The sequence below is a fragment of the Natator depressus genome, chromosome 1 (assembly GCF_965152275.1).
Source record: "Natator depressus isolate rNatDep1 chromosome 1, rNatDep2.hap1, whole genome shotgun sequence".
Classification (NCBI taxonomy): Eukaryota; Metazoa; Chordata; order Testudines; family Cheloniidae; genus Natator; species Natator depressus.
The window spans coordinates 61,477,385-61,494,052 of NC_134234.1; the positions used below are offsets into that span (position 1 = coordinate 61,477,385).

At 40.9% G+C, this 16,668-nt stretch overlaps 1 protein-coding gene across 2 annotated transcripts in view; it reads left to right on the forward strand.

Moving 5' to 3' along the window:
* ENOX1 (ecto-NOX disulfide-thiol exchanger 1) overlaps positions 1-16,348 on the forward strand; it is a 499,678-nt gene extending 483,330 nt beyond the window's left edge. For both annotated transcript variants that reach the window (XM_074961330.1, XM_074961339.1), the window contains 3 exons: positions 6,109-6,211; positions 8,956-9,041; positions 15,552-16,348. In XM_074961330.1, the coding sequence (XP_074817431.1) occupies positions 6,109-6,211; positions 8,956-9,041; positions 15,552-15,683 (321 nt within the window). In that variant the 3' untranslated portion in view covers positions 15,684-16,348. The remainder of the gene's footprint in view (positions 1-6,108; positions 6,212-8,955; positions 9,042-15,551) is intronic.
* The last annotated feature ends 320 nt before the right edge of the window (positions 16,349-16,668 follow it).

Consider the following 16,668-nt stretch of genomic DNA (forward strand, 5'->3'; position numbering starts at 1 on the left):
TAACACTTTTTTTTTTCCTTTTTAACATTTTCACAAAGTTTAGCTGCTTAATTCCCTCCAGCCTCTGCAGAGTTAACTTTTTTTTTTTTTTTTAACTCTTTATCTTTGTAATTATGCCTGGGGGTGCCATACATAGGACCTTCTCCCCCTTTAGCTGCCTCCCTCCAGCCTCTGCAGAGTTAACTTTTTCACTCTTTTTGTATTCCTGGAGTGCCTCTTTCACTATTTTCAGCTGGCTTTGGGTATTTGTAGCCAGCACCTTCCAATTGTCTGCTCCCTTTTCCGTTTGTGCCTTTTCCTCTTTACATGAAGACAAGCGGAGGGAAGAATCCTTACATGCCTCACACAACAACCAAATTGCTGCTGCATCTCTTTTGGCAGCACTAGAAGGTTTGTATATGAGGATATACTGAGCCAATCTATCCTCTAGGTCCGAAATAGTGCAGAGATCAGCTAGGGCTTGTTTAGTCCAAGGACTGTGCCCAAATTTTTGAAGGTTTTGTTTAAAAGGTGTAATTTCTTTAACAAAAGGTGAGGTTGGAGTTCCTTCTGACTCCATTCCTCCCTCTGGTACTGGCTTACCCTGTTTTCTTTTAAACATCTTAACATGGATATTTCAATCTCTTTGTCACTGCTGGTATTACTTAGCAAGTGACACAGCCTAGATTCTGAAATCATAGCTTAATCTATGCGTTTTTCCCCTGCTACCTTCCCGGAGGCCAGCAGGTCCCCTGCTACCTTCCCGGAGGCCAGCAGGTCTGGTTAACCTATTTCTCCCTGCTACCTTCTCGGAGGCCAGCCGGTCCGGTTAACCTGTTCTTCCCTGCTACCTTCTCGGAGGCCAGCAGGTCCCCTGCTACCTTCTCGGAGGCCAGCAGGTCTGGTTTAATCTGTTTTCCCTGCTACCTTCTCGGAGGCCAGCAGGTCTAGTTTAATCTGTTCTTCCCTGCTACCTTCTCGGAGGCCAGCAGGTCCCCTGCTACCTTCTCGGAGGCCAGCAGGTCTGGTTTAATCTGTTTTTCCTGCTACCTTCTCGGAGGCCAGCAGGTCCCCTGCTACCTTCTCGGAGGCCAGCAGGTCTGGTTTAATCTGTTTTTCCTGCTACCTTCTTGGAGGCCAGCAGGTCCCCTGCTACCTTCTCGGAGGCCAGCAGGTCTGGTTAACCTAATAGAAATGCCTAGCTCACTAGAGCTGGCGGTGTGCACACCAATATTTACAATAACTGAGGTTTTTTACCAATATTCCCCCTTTCGCAATTCTCCACCAAAAGCTCACGAAAGCTCATGCTCAAATAAATTGGTTAGTCTCTGAGGTGCCACAAGTCCTCCTTTTCTGTTTGCGAATACAGACTAACACGGCTGTTACTCTGAAACCAATCGTATTAATCTATGTCTGCATTAATATTGAGGTCTCTTCCCCACATAAGAAGAAATATACTGTAGAAAACAGGTGATCTTCCTACTGTAGGCCAAATTCTAATCATTGTTACAATGAGATGACTAGGATTGCATGGGTATAAATGAGCAGAATTTCACCCATATGTTTAAAATCTGAGGCTGAATTCTGCAGTCCTTAACCAAGCAAAACTTCTATAGGCATCGGTAACAGTTTTGCTCAACTGAGGACAGCAGAATTTGGCTCTGTGTATTTTTTTCACCTTCAAAAATATAAATTGCCTTTTCTTCACATGCCTAACCGTATCTCCACCCTGCTCTGGATGGCCTGCGTGCCTCTTGCTTTTGTTTCAGATACACAGCTTTTTCTCTCCTCCTCATCTTTCTTCAGAGAAAGCTTGGGGCTGATAAGAAAGGGTAGCAAACTGCTTATGCACAGCCAGCCCTCTGCAGTTGCTCCCTGTGTGCCCCGCACTGCCAGACACCTCGTAATGTCCTTTTCTGCTTCCCCTTCTCCTGCTACTGTTGGCATAATTGCACAAAACAGCTGTTAATCGGGCTTTGTATCATCAGTATAAATGTCAAAACGTGCTGTGACCTCACACAAAGTGTACCTTTTACTGGGTGCGTCACAAAGCGTAATATTCTCCATGCCCCACAAAATTCAGCAGAATCCTCCCACTCCACGCCACAGGGAACAGGCATTTTCCAGATGCTCCATAAGCAATAGTTTCCCCCCAGGTTTTCAGACAATTTTCAAACCTTTGGATTACCCAAATATGTCAGAGGCTTTTTAAACTCTCTGGGTATTTGAATTTTGCAGACTGATCACACAACCAATCCATATTCCAAACAGTATATGGAAAGTCACAGACGTTAAGGTCCAAATGTTACCTGTCAAGCACAGCCCTGAGTAAGGGGTAAAGTAGAGAGGAACTGAGCTACTGTACCAGCCTTAGAAAGCTCTGTAGACTAGTGTGTGCAGGGAAGAGTACCAGGGGAGGGCACGTTCCATGTCCCTACCTATTCCCCACTTCTTTGGAGTGATTAACATGCACAGGGATGTCCTTGCATGCATGGAAATGCATGGGCTTCTGTATTTGCTAAGCCCAAGGGAAGAGGGCACGTGGGTGTGTGTGTGAGGAGGAAGGCTCTTTACATCCATCTCACCCCTTTGCATTAGTGCAGGGAATGGCCATAGTTTGATCATATCAGTGATATGCTGTCTGGCAATTTAATGCCAAGGGTGATGTCATGCTTTCCTGTGGGGGGAAAAAAACTATGGGAGAATTGGGAAACTCCACAAGCTTCTTCAAAATCATGCTGCAGAGGGGAAGGAGAGTTTTGTCACACAGAGTGGGCAGGGGACAGAGACCTACCCTGCTGAAATCTCATGAGCTGCAGAGAAATCCCATGATTCTCGGGGTACCCACAAGAAATCTGCATGGAGACCCAGCATCGCCCCACTACTCCTTAGGGGCCCTGTATTCCCTTTGGCAGCACAGCTCCCTTAGGAGCCAGGCTCTTATTAGTTCTCTGCCTGTAGATGGGCCCAAAGCCTGTGTGTGTGGAGTGGGACCCTGTGTGAGATAATGACTGAATGTCAGCATTACTTTACCTAGAAATATCCCTGCAGACTTGCAACCGAGAGTGACTCTCCACTGATTTGATCCAAAACCATGGAGCCCCAAAAGTGAAGCATCTGCAGACTCGGAGGAATCGTGCCCCCTCAGCCCAGGCCCAGCTCGCTAACAACGTTTGGACCAAAGTGGGGGAGGGGAATTCAAGTCCTTTCATCATCTGCTTGAGAAAAAATTAAAGTGATACTCTGGCCCCACTTACACCAAAAGGTCCCTTTTTTTGGTAATTGTGCTAGCACCATAAGGAATGACTCCATCCACGCTGAGCAGAAAGGTTTGCCTTATATGTAGTCTGTCCTTAGCTGTAGCACTCTAGTCATGCATCCATGTTCTACAGTTACCTGATGAAATTTGTGACTCATGAATACTCCTGGGGCCATGTCCCTAATGGCTTCCAAGTGCTATTTAACCTGGCTTATGACAGCCACATATTCCATTTAGTCCTTCCAAGGTCATTTCACTTCTAATGAATACTAATTTCTCCATGCTCAGCCACACTCTTCACCTTTATTGCAGTAACAGACAGATGGTTGCAAACTATTTCTGTTATAATGAAACCTGGTAAAGGGGACTGCATAAAGGCCCAGAAACTAACATCTGCCAAGTAGAAATGGCCTCTGAACTAAGGGTGGAACAAAGCTGTACTGGAAAATGGAGATACTCTAGTGCAGTGTTTCTCCAACAGTGCTACAGAGACTGCTGGTTGCTGGCAGCAGCTGCTTATGTCACAGGGGTGAAACATCTGTCACTCTGTAACCCATGATCCTTCCAGTTAGTTGTAGCCTGGTCCAGCACTCTTCAAGTAAATGTCCAGCCAGGCTGACATGTAATTTTCCTGTTTGCAGACACAATTTGTGCCTGCAAAAAATGCACCATTTTTTCTCCTGCCCACAAGTGAACTGTGTGGATGCAAATCTTAGTGGCTTCAGACCCAACTACCAAATTTGCGTCTGAAGCATATACAATAGTTAGACACGTAATTAGTAAGATTTTCACTCATATTATAATTGCAAGTGCAAATGTTGGATGAGTTGCAGGTGAATTTTTTTTTTCAAATATGAACAGGGCCATTTCCTTTTCCTTCAACTCCTGGTTCCTACCAATGTTGCTACTGCCTCCTTTGACAGTTCTTAGCTGCCCTCTTTTTGCTATGGCATGAATCCCTAAGCCAGACTTGGCCATATTGGCCATCAAATGCATACAAATAGCTCCGTTCATCCATTTTATCATCTTCTCTGGGACAGCAAGTCTTGCACAGAAGAATTTTATTTCCTGTAAACCCATTCACTCTTAATTGTTCAAGTGCCTGCAACCTGCTTTTTAAGCATCCTCTGTGTCACTAGCAAGATTACCAATGTTTCCCTGCTTTCTCCCCCCACCATCCATCCAAGCAAGAACAACTTCCTGTGACTTCCTCTAGTCTCCATTAACACTGCTCCATAAATCATATCGAGGGTTTTGCACATCCTCAAACCTGCCTATTAGATGAGACACCATCTGCTGTCTAATGCCAAAGGGAGTAGAGTTTCTTTCCCTGTATCACCGCTCTACAAAACTTTCTAACTTTCCAAAAAAGGTAGTCAGGTGTTTTGGGGGATTGTTTTATCAAGTGCCCATCTTGTTGGTCTCTCTCTTCCCTCTCCATAATTACCCTTTTTAGAATGCTTTTATATCCTTGGAGACAAAAATTATATCTTAATGTATACGGTCTCTACTGACTTGCATTGCTCTAGCTTCATGCTGTATTCTCCTTCATCTTCCTCCTAGCCCAATTATTCTGCTCAGCGGGCCTTCTCTCCCATTGCAGAATCCATAGATAGATACATTTTACAGGCTTTCATTAGTATTCTTCCTCCTCTCCTTTTTGTTGCCCAAAGTCTGCAGCAGATTAGTACTTACTTCAGCTGTGGGTTGTATCTGGAGCAGTGTCATTAGTGTCATCCATCCCAGGGATGATGATGATGATGATGTTATCATTTATTATTTGCATGACAGTACTACAAGTTAGTAAATGCCAAGATAATTTTCTTGTTTAAGAAGTAGAGCTGGTTGACAATCCTGCGAAAAAATGCCAATTAGTTGAAACAGAATTTTTTTTGCAGGAATTTCTCAACTCTAATTTTTTTTTGTAAATGAAAATTGTTGAGACATCATTTTGAAATTGTCATTTTCTAAATGAAAAATTCAGTTTTTTCTAGTTCCAAGCCACTTTTTGTTTCAAAATTTGTAAAAAACATTTAAATAAAAAATGACTAAAATTGAAACAAATCACTTCAAAATTATCAAAACCAAATTTTTCAATTAACCCAAATCAAAAAATATTGGATTTGTGGGACACAAAGGTTTCTAAAATTGTGACTGTCCTAATTTGGGATAGGAATATTTTAAAAAATTTCACAGGACAGGAAAACAATTTCGTGCTCAGCCCTACCGAGAAGCAGCTGGACCAAACACAGCTACTTAGGTGACTGTCCATCAAGATTTTACCGTAATTGCTGCTTCTTGGAACCAACAATGCCCCCCAACACACACACACATTTCGAACTCTTTTTGTCATGCTGGTAATTTTAAAAATGTAAGTCAATTACCAGAGCAGAAAGTTTGTCACAATGATTTTTATTTAAAAAATGTGGAATATTCACAGCCTGTCAAATCCCTCCTTCAGTGCCAAAAAGCCATGTAAATATAACAGTCCAACCATATTGCCTAGTTGTTGTCTTTGTTCTGAAATTTTCTTAGGAGGTTATAAGGTCCCCATTCTGCTTGCTGTAAAAGTGGAATTTTCTAAACCTCTCTAGTGTGTACCGTCTGTCATGCCTAATAAAGAGGCAGCTGTGACAAAGTTGGCACCTACTATATGCAGGAAATCGCTCTGCTTGCAGCAGTTGGGGAAACAGTGCTTCAAAAAGGCCTTTAATATTCTGCAAACAACTCAATTATTTATAATTGTTTTGTCCTTAGCCGTAAATTAAAGTAATGATCTTTTATAGAGAGAGTTAAAAAGCAGCAGGCAGGTTTTTTCTTGAAATGAATGAAATCTACATAAACACCTGTTTTGTTTTTAAACTTCATAGGAAATCAATGTGTTGACAGTAGCATTGGTCAACCAAGAGAGAGAGAAAAATTCTGAGAAACGAAGCCAAGGTCTAAGATCAGAGAAAGAGGCGCTGTTAATAGGTAAGACAACTCAGTACTCAGTTCATCAATGCATATAACAACTAGGAAAAAATTATTGTGGAATAAGCAACCTTGAAACTAATGTTTATTGTTAATGTACGTGTGCGGTTGACTTAATGGAATTAGAACCTAAAGACTGTGCTGCTTATCATTCCCATGTGTTCACATGGGTTACAGTCAGAACAGCCACATGGAATCAATAGAAACGTTTTGATCATAAGGGATACAGGACCAGTTCGACAAGGCTCACTCGCATGACTAAGCCTTACTCACCTATGAAGACCTACTAATTTTAACATAAGCATTTCTTATGCAGGACAAGTTGCAGGATCTGCCTCTATGCTTGTAAGGTGACAATAGATAGAGACTGAATTTACTTGTTCCAGGGTCTCATGGAATAGAACAATGTGAATGGTGATCTACCCATTGCACTAACAAAATGGGTGTAAGAGAAAGGAACAGAAACAATATTGAACAAAATAAGGATGCCCTTAACAGTTTCCTTTTTTTTTTTTTTTTACATTAGGTGACAGTTTACTGACAAGAATAGGTATGGTAAAAAGCTCAAGGACAGTTAATACTTTAGCATACCTAATGAAAAACTTTAAAGGGAAATTATAGGTAACGGGCATTGGTCCATTCCAGGAAATGAACTGTGACTGGCATGACATGATACAGTGAGGATGGATTGTGATATATAAGGTTGTTAGTTTGGGTTCTTTTTAATTTTGGATCAGACATTCCATACATAATTTCGGTCCCAGCATTTGGCTTCCTTTTAACTGTAACTATAAATGAATGCCTTTGATTTATTCATAGATAAATTGAGGTAGATGACTTGGTATATTGGGAATTTTATGTAGAGCTTTTCACCACTAAGTGACCAGTTATTTGAATCCAGCCCACTTTGGTAATTATCTAAAGTAGTTACCACTTTATGGCTGTCCCATGGCTCATTTGAAGTGAGCATGTGGTCTCAGTCCTGGTCCTAATGGTCAGATGTCCACATCAGACAACCATCATCAGAACTGGTGGTCTTAATGGGAGCCAAGGACTGCATGGGCATGGAAACCCAACATTACTCTTTCCCTTCAAGATCAGGGATGAGGCACATTGGTGATTGGTGGGCGGAGACTTTGCCCTATATCTGCCCATTCTCTAGAATTGTCAATATTTCACAAGCACTAAAATTCACTTAAGAAAAGCTGAGTTACTAAGTTGGTATCATGCATCTCTAGTCAATAATTACAAGCATATTTTTAAGCAGCCTTTTATTTCATTTACATTAATTAAAAATGGGCCATAGGTACAGAAATCAGATCTGGATTTTGAATACCCCAAAACGGAAGTGTTTGGGTATGAAGTTTTGGTTCAATCTATAACAAAGATGGTGCCATTAGCAAACTGAAGACTGAATACAGGTTTGGATTTCCAACAGATCCAGTCAAAGTTTAGTGGTATTTAGTTTGGGTCCATCTCTGCAATTATTGGCAGAGACCTTGATCCTGCAAAGATTTACACGTGTGCTTACGTTTATACACTGTGGACGGCTATTTCCATTGATTTCCATGGGATGACCCGCTATGTAAGTAAGTTTTTGCAGGATCAGGACTAGAATTTGCATACATAACTGAAAATCTGAAAGAGGAAAAGGAAAGGTGTAAAATGAGTTAAGCTTTACTTATCTTTTTCTAGTGTTGCCAGTGTTTGGGAAACGCTGAAACCTAACGGTGATTCTATTTCAGTCAGTATCAGCAGAGTGGCCTGCAGTTCACAAGACACAGTGACCCATTTTTGTAATTTGTAACCATTTTCCTCTTGCTCTGTTTATGCCTTAAAAATAAAGAACCACCCCCTTAAGGTTTATTAGTTAAGAAACTCAACCAAAGGGAGCTGAAAATATATTTGAATCTTGCTATTCAACTCTCAGCAAATAGTTAGTGACATGCATGCTGATGACCATTCCATATACCCACTGTTCATGTAGAGGAGAAATGGGATAATGCTTTTAATAGCAATGCTGACATCCAACATCCTGCTTTCTCGATTCGTCACTATTATGCTGACACTTGATTTCCACTGCAGGAAAAAAAACTCTAGATTTAGTATCTGACTCCTCCTCAGCCCTTTATTCCCAGACCTTTTAACATGATCTTGTAAATTGCAATGAAGAAAGACAGAGCTTGCTCCCTTTTAAGGAAAAAAAATAAGTAAATATGTCAGGAAGGACTTGTGCTTCTCTCAGCAGCACTTTGGGGTAATGTGGATTAAACACTTATCATAACTAGCAACAGCGTAATTATTAGAAAAATTCAAGGCAGTGCAGTTTCTGACACAGTTTATATGAAACGTTTCCACAACAGAGCTTCCACTGAAGGGGAAAAAGCAATAATTTTTCCATTCCAATATCTACTATTATATATTGGTAAATCAAGCATAAAATAGGTAATTGAAATGTTTCCAGCAAGTCTTTGTTTAGAAATCCCTTTATTCATCTGTATATTACCTTGGTCACTTACTTGCTAACTGCTGTCATTTCTGAAGATGAGCGATTGTGTTTATCGTGTTACTATGGCTGTGTTAAAAATGTACTGTTCTCTTTTGTTTGTTGAACTGTGTACGAAATATAAGAATCGTAACGCAGACTGAAAAACTTGCAATGACTTATTCAGAACTACTGTGTTTAGACATACAATATATTGCCTCAGGTAATTTCAATACCTGGTGTGTTTGTTTTAATACAGGTATCATATCCACATTTCTTCATGTCCATCCTTTCGGCGCCAATATAGAATACCTTTGGTCTTACATGCAGCAACTGGACTCTAGGGTAAACAATGTTAATCAAAGTCTGGTTTCTTCATAGAACTTTTGTTTTGTTCTTTACTGCATGTTAAACTCGGCGTGAGTGTCCATTAGAGAGGTAATGGGATGTGGGGCTTGGGGGTTCGCAGTCTTCATTCATTCGCAAATTACGTTGCATGCATGTACCTGAGGTCTTTTGCCTTTCATTACTTTGCTGTGCTTTTGTGGCAAGGAAGGCTGTTGTATTAAATGGCAAAGACTACCACGCTGATTCTAGGAAACATGATTCTTATTTACTTCATGTAATTTGTAGGAAATAAATTAAGATGTAGGTTTAGCTCTGGCCACCAAAAGGAGAGAGGATGGCCAGACAGAGACCTTTTCTTGGGACTGTGCCTCTTAGAGAGCCTTGTACCCTGCAATGCGTCCCTCACCTTACCCTGATGCTGCCCCTCAGAGCTGAGAATGCTCTTGATACTTGGATCAGTGAGCCTTCTGTGCACTTTGGAGCATGAATTATGCAATACAAATGGAGAGTGGGGTATAAAGGACTGACAGGGCTGCAGGCCCTATCAGAGGAGCCACAGAAGTGGTCACCACCTCAGGCTATAGCATGCAGATGGACCAGGGGAAGAGACTACAGTAAGATAGATAATACACTGTCTCTCTTCTCAGTTCATCCCATCCACATAATCGACACTGTGCTTATGAAAAATATTCTTTGCTCACTGGCTAAATGTGGTGATGCCTGTGTCAATGCAACAAAAGTCTGATTAAATAAATGAAATTCATATTCCTATTATCTCTTCCTCTGGTCAATATAACTTGGTTCTAAATAAACCCTTTCATTCTGAAGTAAGGAGTTAAATACTGGCCATGGTGTGGCTATAAAATACAAGCAGACATTAGGCACTTAACAATGATTTGCATATGTGGTTGTTGAGATACAAGTAACTAGTTACATACTATGGGTCAAATCCTGCACCCCTTATACTATTGACTTCAACTGACTGCAATAACCTCCCACTTCCTGTCCTCCTGGACTCTCCCCTCTTCAATCTATCTAACATTCGGACTGTAGCCCAGTTAACGTTCCTTTCCTTCTGCTCTGACTATGCCACCCCTCCCTAGAACCCTTTCGTGGCCTCCATGCAAAATAGTGCAAGGTAGAGATTAGTGGAGATGCCTTAGCAAGAGCCCCATTAGTGTGAGAGAGAAAAGGGAGCTGGCAGGGCCCTGAGCCTTTGCAACTCGCTTCCTGCCATAACAGCCTGTTTGTCAGCACATCACAGGCCATCATTTTTCTCTTGTCCTGAAGGAGATGGGTGCAGGGTAGGGCTGGGTAACTGGATGGCTGTGTTTTCATTACAGAGTTGTACAAATCCGAGTGATGACGTATTTCTTTCTGTATCGAATTCAAATTCCTGGTCCTGACTTCCAAGGCACTTAGATCTCAGCCCCTTCTTTCCCCCACACTCCTCGCCTAATGCTGTGCTTTGATGCTCCATATCTTCTCGCAGTCATGCTTTTGTGCCTCTTTTCACGCTGTTCCAAATCTCTGGCATATACTCGCTCTGCCAGTCAGCCAAGCGTCCTCACGCATCTTTCAAATCCCTTTGTAATACCCACTGCTTTTGATTAGGTTTCAACTGCTGTCCTCTCCCAGGGTTGGCCACTCCTGCTTAATTATCAATATTTAAAATACAGGATCTGTGTGCCACATACCACAGTTCAGAATGGTATTTGTTGTACCACTTATGCCTCTTTTCCGTCTCCCACTTGCCGGTTGGAATCATTTCCTGTGTTTAATTCAGGCCAAGTGCTGCAACCTTTACTCACACAAATTGTCTCATGGACTTCACTGGGAGCATTCACACGAGTAAGGGCGACAGGGTCAGACACTTAGGTTGTAAACTCTCATGGAATGGACCTTCATCTCTCTCCCTTTCTGTAAAGGGCTGTTTAAATTTGCAGGGCTACATCAGTGCCAGATAATAAATGTGGACTGCAGGATTTGGCCGGATGAGTTTACTTCTGAAGTGACTGACAGTAGTAACCAATTACTTTTTAATAATGACAGGTTTCAGAGTAACAGCCGTGTTAGTCTGTATTCGCAAAAAGAAAAGGAGGACTTGTGGCACCTTAGAGACTAACCAATTTATTTGAGCATGAGCTTTCGTGAGCTACAGCTCACTTCATCGGATGCATACTGTGGAAATTGCAGAAGACATTATATATACAGATATATATATATAATGTATATAATGTCTTCTGCAATTTCCACAGTATGCATCCGATGAAGTGAGCTGTAGCTCACGAAAGCTCATGCTCAAATAAATTGGTTAGTCTCTAAGGTGCCACAAGTCCTCCTTTTCTTTTTAATAATGTGATCCTGAGATGTAATCTCAGAGATTAATTTCATTTACTTTCCATGGATACCTTGTCATTACTAACCTAAGCAGGAATGATCATGTCATAGTACCCAGGTTGGCTGCAGTCTCGCTGTGCAACTCACACGTTACCCAAAAGTAACTTGTTAGCAATTACTCTGATGAGAAGTAAGAAAAATATGTAGCAGATTTTGTTTTGGCTGTAGATTGATTGGCCCTTACACTGACTCTCTCTGGCACTTTTCTGCAAATCACTTAAACTCTGCCTCAGTCTCCCCTTTGGGAAAATAAAGGGGTATGGCTAATATTTTCTTACCTTGCTGGGGTGGTGTGGTGAGGCTTAATTTGTGTACTTCCTGTTGGTAAAGTGCTTTGAAAATGAACAATACTCCCATAGTCATGTGCTAGTACTGATAGTAAATAGATTTGTAATAAACCTGTTGTCCACAGAACTGGAGGATACTGCTGTGAATAACAAATCTGTTGCACAGGAAGCAGCAGCAGTACGCATTTCCCCATTATTTTTTGTATTATGATCGTGCCCAGAGGCCCCCGTCAGTATTCAAGCTCCTTTGGGCTAAATGCTGTACAAACACACAGGAAGACACAACCGCTGCACACAAGGAGTTTACAGTCTAAAAAGACAAAGACCAATGGTGGGAAGAAGTGGGACAGAATACAAGCAGAGTGAGCAGGGGGGACAGCAGATTTTGAGAGTCCCAGTTTTTTGAGTGCCCAGAAGTGGGACTGGACGATGGGATGGATCACCCAATAAATTGCCATGTTCTGTTCATTCCCTGTGATGCACCTGGCATTGGCCACTGTCAGAAGACAGGATACTAGGCTAGATGGACCACTGGTCTGACCCAGTACGGCTGTTCTTATGGCCTCTATTTTATTGGTGGTATCTGAGGGAAAGAAGCTGAATTTATACTGCACTTCACTATTCTAATGTAATTTTAATTTATTTTTGCCCATTTTCATTTTTTAAAATACATATTTTACCTTATTAATTATTCTTGTCTATTCAGATTTTATTTTCTCCCATACCATGTGCCTTACCACTGACCCAGAATAGACACCTGGAGGACCAAGATGGAACAGTTTCCATGGTCATTCTGTTTTTGGCCTCTTCGCTGATTCTGCAAGGGTACCACTGTCATGCTGATTTTTGTTTTTTGGGTAAATCTTTCCAACTAGAAACTTGACTGAGGTGACCTGCTCACATAGCTCACCAAATGTACAAAGATTTTGAGTGACATGGAGGCAGAAACAATGCCTCCTAGAGCTCTGGGACTGCTGCCAAATCCTCAGGCAGTGTACCATAGAGCTCTTAACCTGCAGGGGACCAGCTGTCACTGTGCCTCAGTGGGTCACAGCTGAGAATGCCAAGGTTCATGACAAACAGCTGAGAAATAGGGCAGACTCACCCCAAACCGGTGGTTATTCCATTATTAAATTATACCAAGCCAGTAACAAAAGTAAACTTCTGTCTCACCACACTGGTTAACAAGAAGTCAGAAATGCAGTCTCCTTAGGCATTCCAGCCCTTGTTTCACCACCCAGACACTGGACTCTATGATGAGTGGTTACTGAAAACCAATTTCATCACATATAGGGTCCTCTAATCCCAAGAGATCAGCCACATAGCCAGGTCAGTATATAACTCAGATCTTACCCAATAATCATGCTGTTACCAATCCTTTAGTATCTAATATCTAATGGCTTATTTATAAGAGGAGAGAGTTAAAATGGTCAAAGAAATCATATACATACAATCATTGCAAAGTTCTTGGATCAGGTTTGTAGCAGTGATGTTACAGATTTATGGCTTGCAAAGTCTCCTGGAACTTCCAAAAGATTGGAAGGTCCTCAGTCTATAGTCAATATGCTCCTTTTAGTGTAAATCCATAGTCCAAAGATCAGAGCAGGAAAGAGACAAAATGGTGATGCTTTCAGGGTCCTTTATACGCTCTCCCATGTGGCGGGACTGCTTTGAGTCTTAGTTTGTGGAAAATTACAGGCACAAGATGGAGTCCAGGGTCATATGAGCAAGTCACATGCACTTGCATGCTTTGATAGGAGCAACCATTACCCATATTCTGGTTAAAGCATCCACAGGAAGGCTCACCGGGTGCTTCTATGGCCCATTGTGAGAGTTACGTGTTCTTTAATGGGCCATCAACTTGAATGAGCTATTCACAATGTGCTGGCTAGACTGGATTAACCTTCCTTCTCGGTGTTACTATAGGAGCAAACACATTTGAAATACTGGTACATAGTCAATATTCATAACTTTAGACACAGATGATACATGCATACAAACAGGATAATCATATTTGATAAATTGTAACTTTTCCATTGATACCTTACATGACATACTTTGTATACAGTTTGGTGTAATTGTCTAACAGTGGCAATATTAATGACATAAATGGTCATATTTCAATCATACAGGATCACACCAGCTCCTCTTGCCAATGTGGAGAAGGCCCTGGCCCACTGTGACCATTAGCCCTGTAGAGTCCTTGTGCTCAAGAGAGCTCAGGGACCAGGACTGTGGCCCTGTCCTCGCACACCACTTGCATTCCAAACAGGGTTCAGTGCAATCTGGCCCTTAATGGTTACCTGCTAAATTTAACCATAGTTTATGAAGTAAACTATTTTAAATACTGCTTCTACATTTTAGCTTAGCTGAAAGTGACTGACCAAACCTTTACCAAGGAAGGCTTATTTAATCAAAAATGTGGAAACCAAAAAGTAAAATTAATATTTTATGTTTTTTTCAAGAAAATTAGAGTGCTGAACCTCAAGACCAGTTAAAGTATATACACTTCTTAGAGAGACTAAAGTAAATGTTATGCAATGATAACAGCCTAGCAGTGGTATCTCTTCCGGTTATATATTGTTGTTCTTTTATAATGCCAGTCCAGGTACAAAAAGCAAGACCCATGCTGCAGGGAATTTACATTTGTGTTAGAGTCAGGAGATTCAGATGTGTGGAGTTAATGTTAACAAAAGGGCTGACCACTAGCATACCATTAATTTAGTACAAAGCTGCAGGGTTTATTTTTAGGACAGTCCCATAATAAAGACAGCAAAGCTGCCTGATTAGCATGTATCTACTGCATCTTAGAGCATTTCTGCAAACAAACTGATAATATGGTTGAGTTTGTTCTCACTTCCACCTGTGCACATCAGAAATAACTGCAGGTAGTGATGTATAAATAGGGTGAGTGAGCTCAGAATCAGATTCAGTGTCTGTATGTCATAGCTTACCATGGCATAGATTTTGGGTAATACTAGAGGGTGTGGGCGATTCTCCACATGCAATATAGGGAGCATTCCATGTGCTTTCTACTAGCTTGTGGCCATGAACAAGGTGCTGTCCAGAACCCCATTGGGGAAGATAGGCCATTTAGGGGTAGGAGGAGGGATTATGTGATGGGAGGAGGAACAATGGTGGAAGTTCAGTAGACTGCATTGTCTTTGAGGGCAGGCTAGCTGCTATACTCGTCTGTACTGTGTGGGATTCTCTTCCAGGAGCTCTGGTGACTATGCAAGTCCCCTTCATGCTTCCTCTTCCAGGCCCAATGGTACAAAGGGCAGGCACAACCTATCCTTCCCTGACCCTACCCCAAGTAATATTTCTTCCAGAACTGAATTTCTGAGAAATGTCTAAACTGAGTAGGAGGCCACTGAACTAGGACAAGAAGCAATGGGCTTAATCTGCAGCAAGGGAGATTTGGATATTAGGAAAAACTTTCTAACTACAAGGGTAGTTACGCTCTGGAATAGGCTGCTGGAATCCCCTCACTGGAAGTTGAAGAACAGGTTGGATAAGAAGTTGAAGAACAGGTTCTGGGATGGTCTAGGTTTCCTTGGTCCTGCCTCAGTGCAGGGAGCTGGACTTGATGACCTCCTGAGGTCCCTTCCAGCCCTACATTTCAATGATTCTATACCATAGTGGGAATATGGATCTATCTGTAGATGGCATAAAATGTTATAAACTCTCAAAAAGAAATGCTGGGATTTTTAGTTGACCTAGAAAATGTTTCTTCTACGTGTATTCTCTAAATTTCCTATTTCTTAAATATAACCCAATTGTTTCTCACTGTATTTTTGCTTTTCCCTCTCTTTCACAGATCTCTGCAAATGAAATAGAAATGCTTTTGATGAGATTGCCACGCATGTTTAAACAAGAGTTCACTGGTGTAGGAGCAACATTGGAAAAGAGGTGGAAGTTTTGTGCCTTTGAAGGAATTAAAACTACCTGACTGTGAATAGTAAAGAAGTATGCAGAAGAAGAATTCCTAAAGCATGGCAGGGTTACAAAGTATTAAAGTATGAAATTTGGTTTTGGCACACGGATGTACATTTTCAGAGTTATCCAAGCCTAATTTTAGTTACATTTGTGACGTTCTCTTGTGAGTGGAAATGTGGTTGTGCACCAGTTCCTAAAAATAAAAATATAAAATATTTTAAAATGTGACCTATGAAAACTGAAGATACCACTGAAGACAGTCATCACGATGTCAAGATATTAACATGCTACATCTAAGAATAGCTCACTGAGCAAATGGATAAGGGAAAAGATTGCCTAGTTATGGTTGCTAAGCTACAGCAATGTATATGTAATATATAGCAGAAATCATTACGTTATGTTCCTGAAAGTCTTTCCATTAAGTAAGTAATTGTACAGTGAGAAAAATTATCCCAAAAGAAAACTTGAAGATGTGTCTGAACAGTTATTGTCTTTTGTAAATTAAGTTTTATGCTGTTCCAGGGATTTTTGCCTTATTGAAAGAGGCCTGAAAATGTGATTGGACTCCTCGAGAATGCTTTATCAAGAATATTATTTTTCTAATGTAACTATTCCTCATTATAAGTTCCTTTAACATGGGTTGCATATCAATTTTCATAAATATGTAAATAAGAAAGAAACCAGTGTTACTGTATTGTATTTGGTATGTAACATTCAGGTTTATGCATCAAAATAAATATTCAGTTCATTACTGTTAAGGATTTTATAGCAAATATATTAATTTTTTTTCAATAAATTTGACTTCTACCAGATTGTTTTTACAAGTTATTCTTCTGATGTTTCTGAATTGTTACAAATCCAAAAGGTGTCTGTCACTGTTTGCCCTCCTTCCACCAAAGCCAGCTATTGCAAACCTCCCGATGAAATGTGTTGAGTACTGAATCAAAGAAGAGACTGTAATATTAGATTAAATCAAAGGAATTAAAATTAGCACCGAA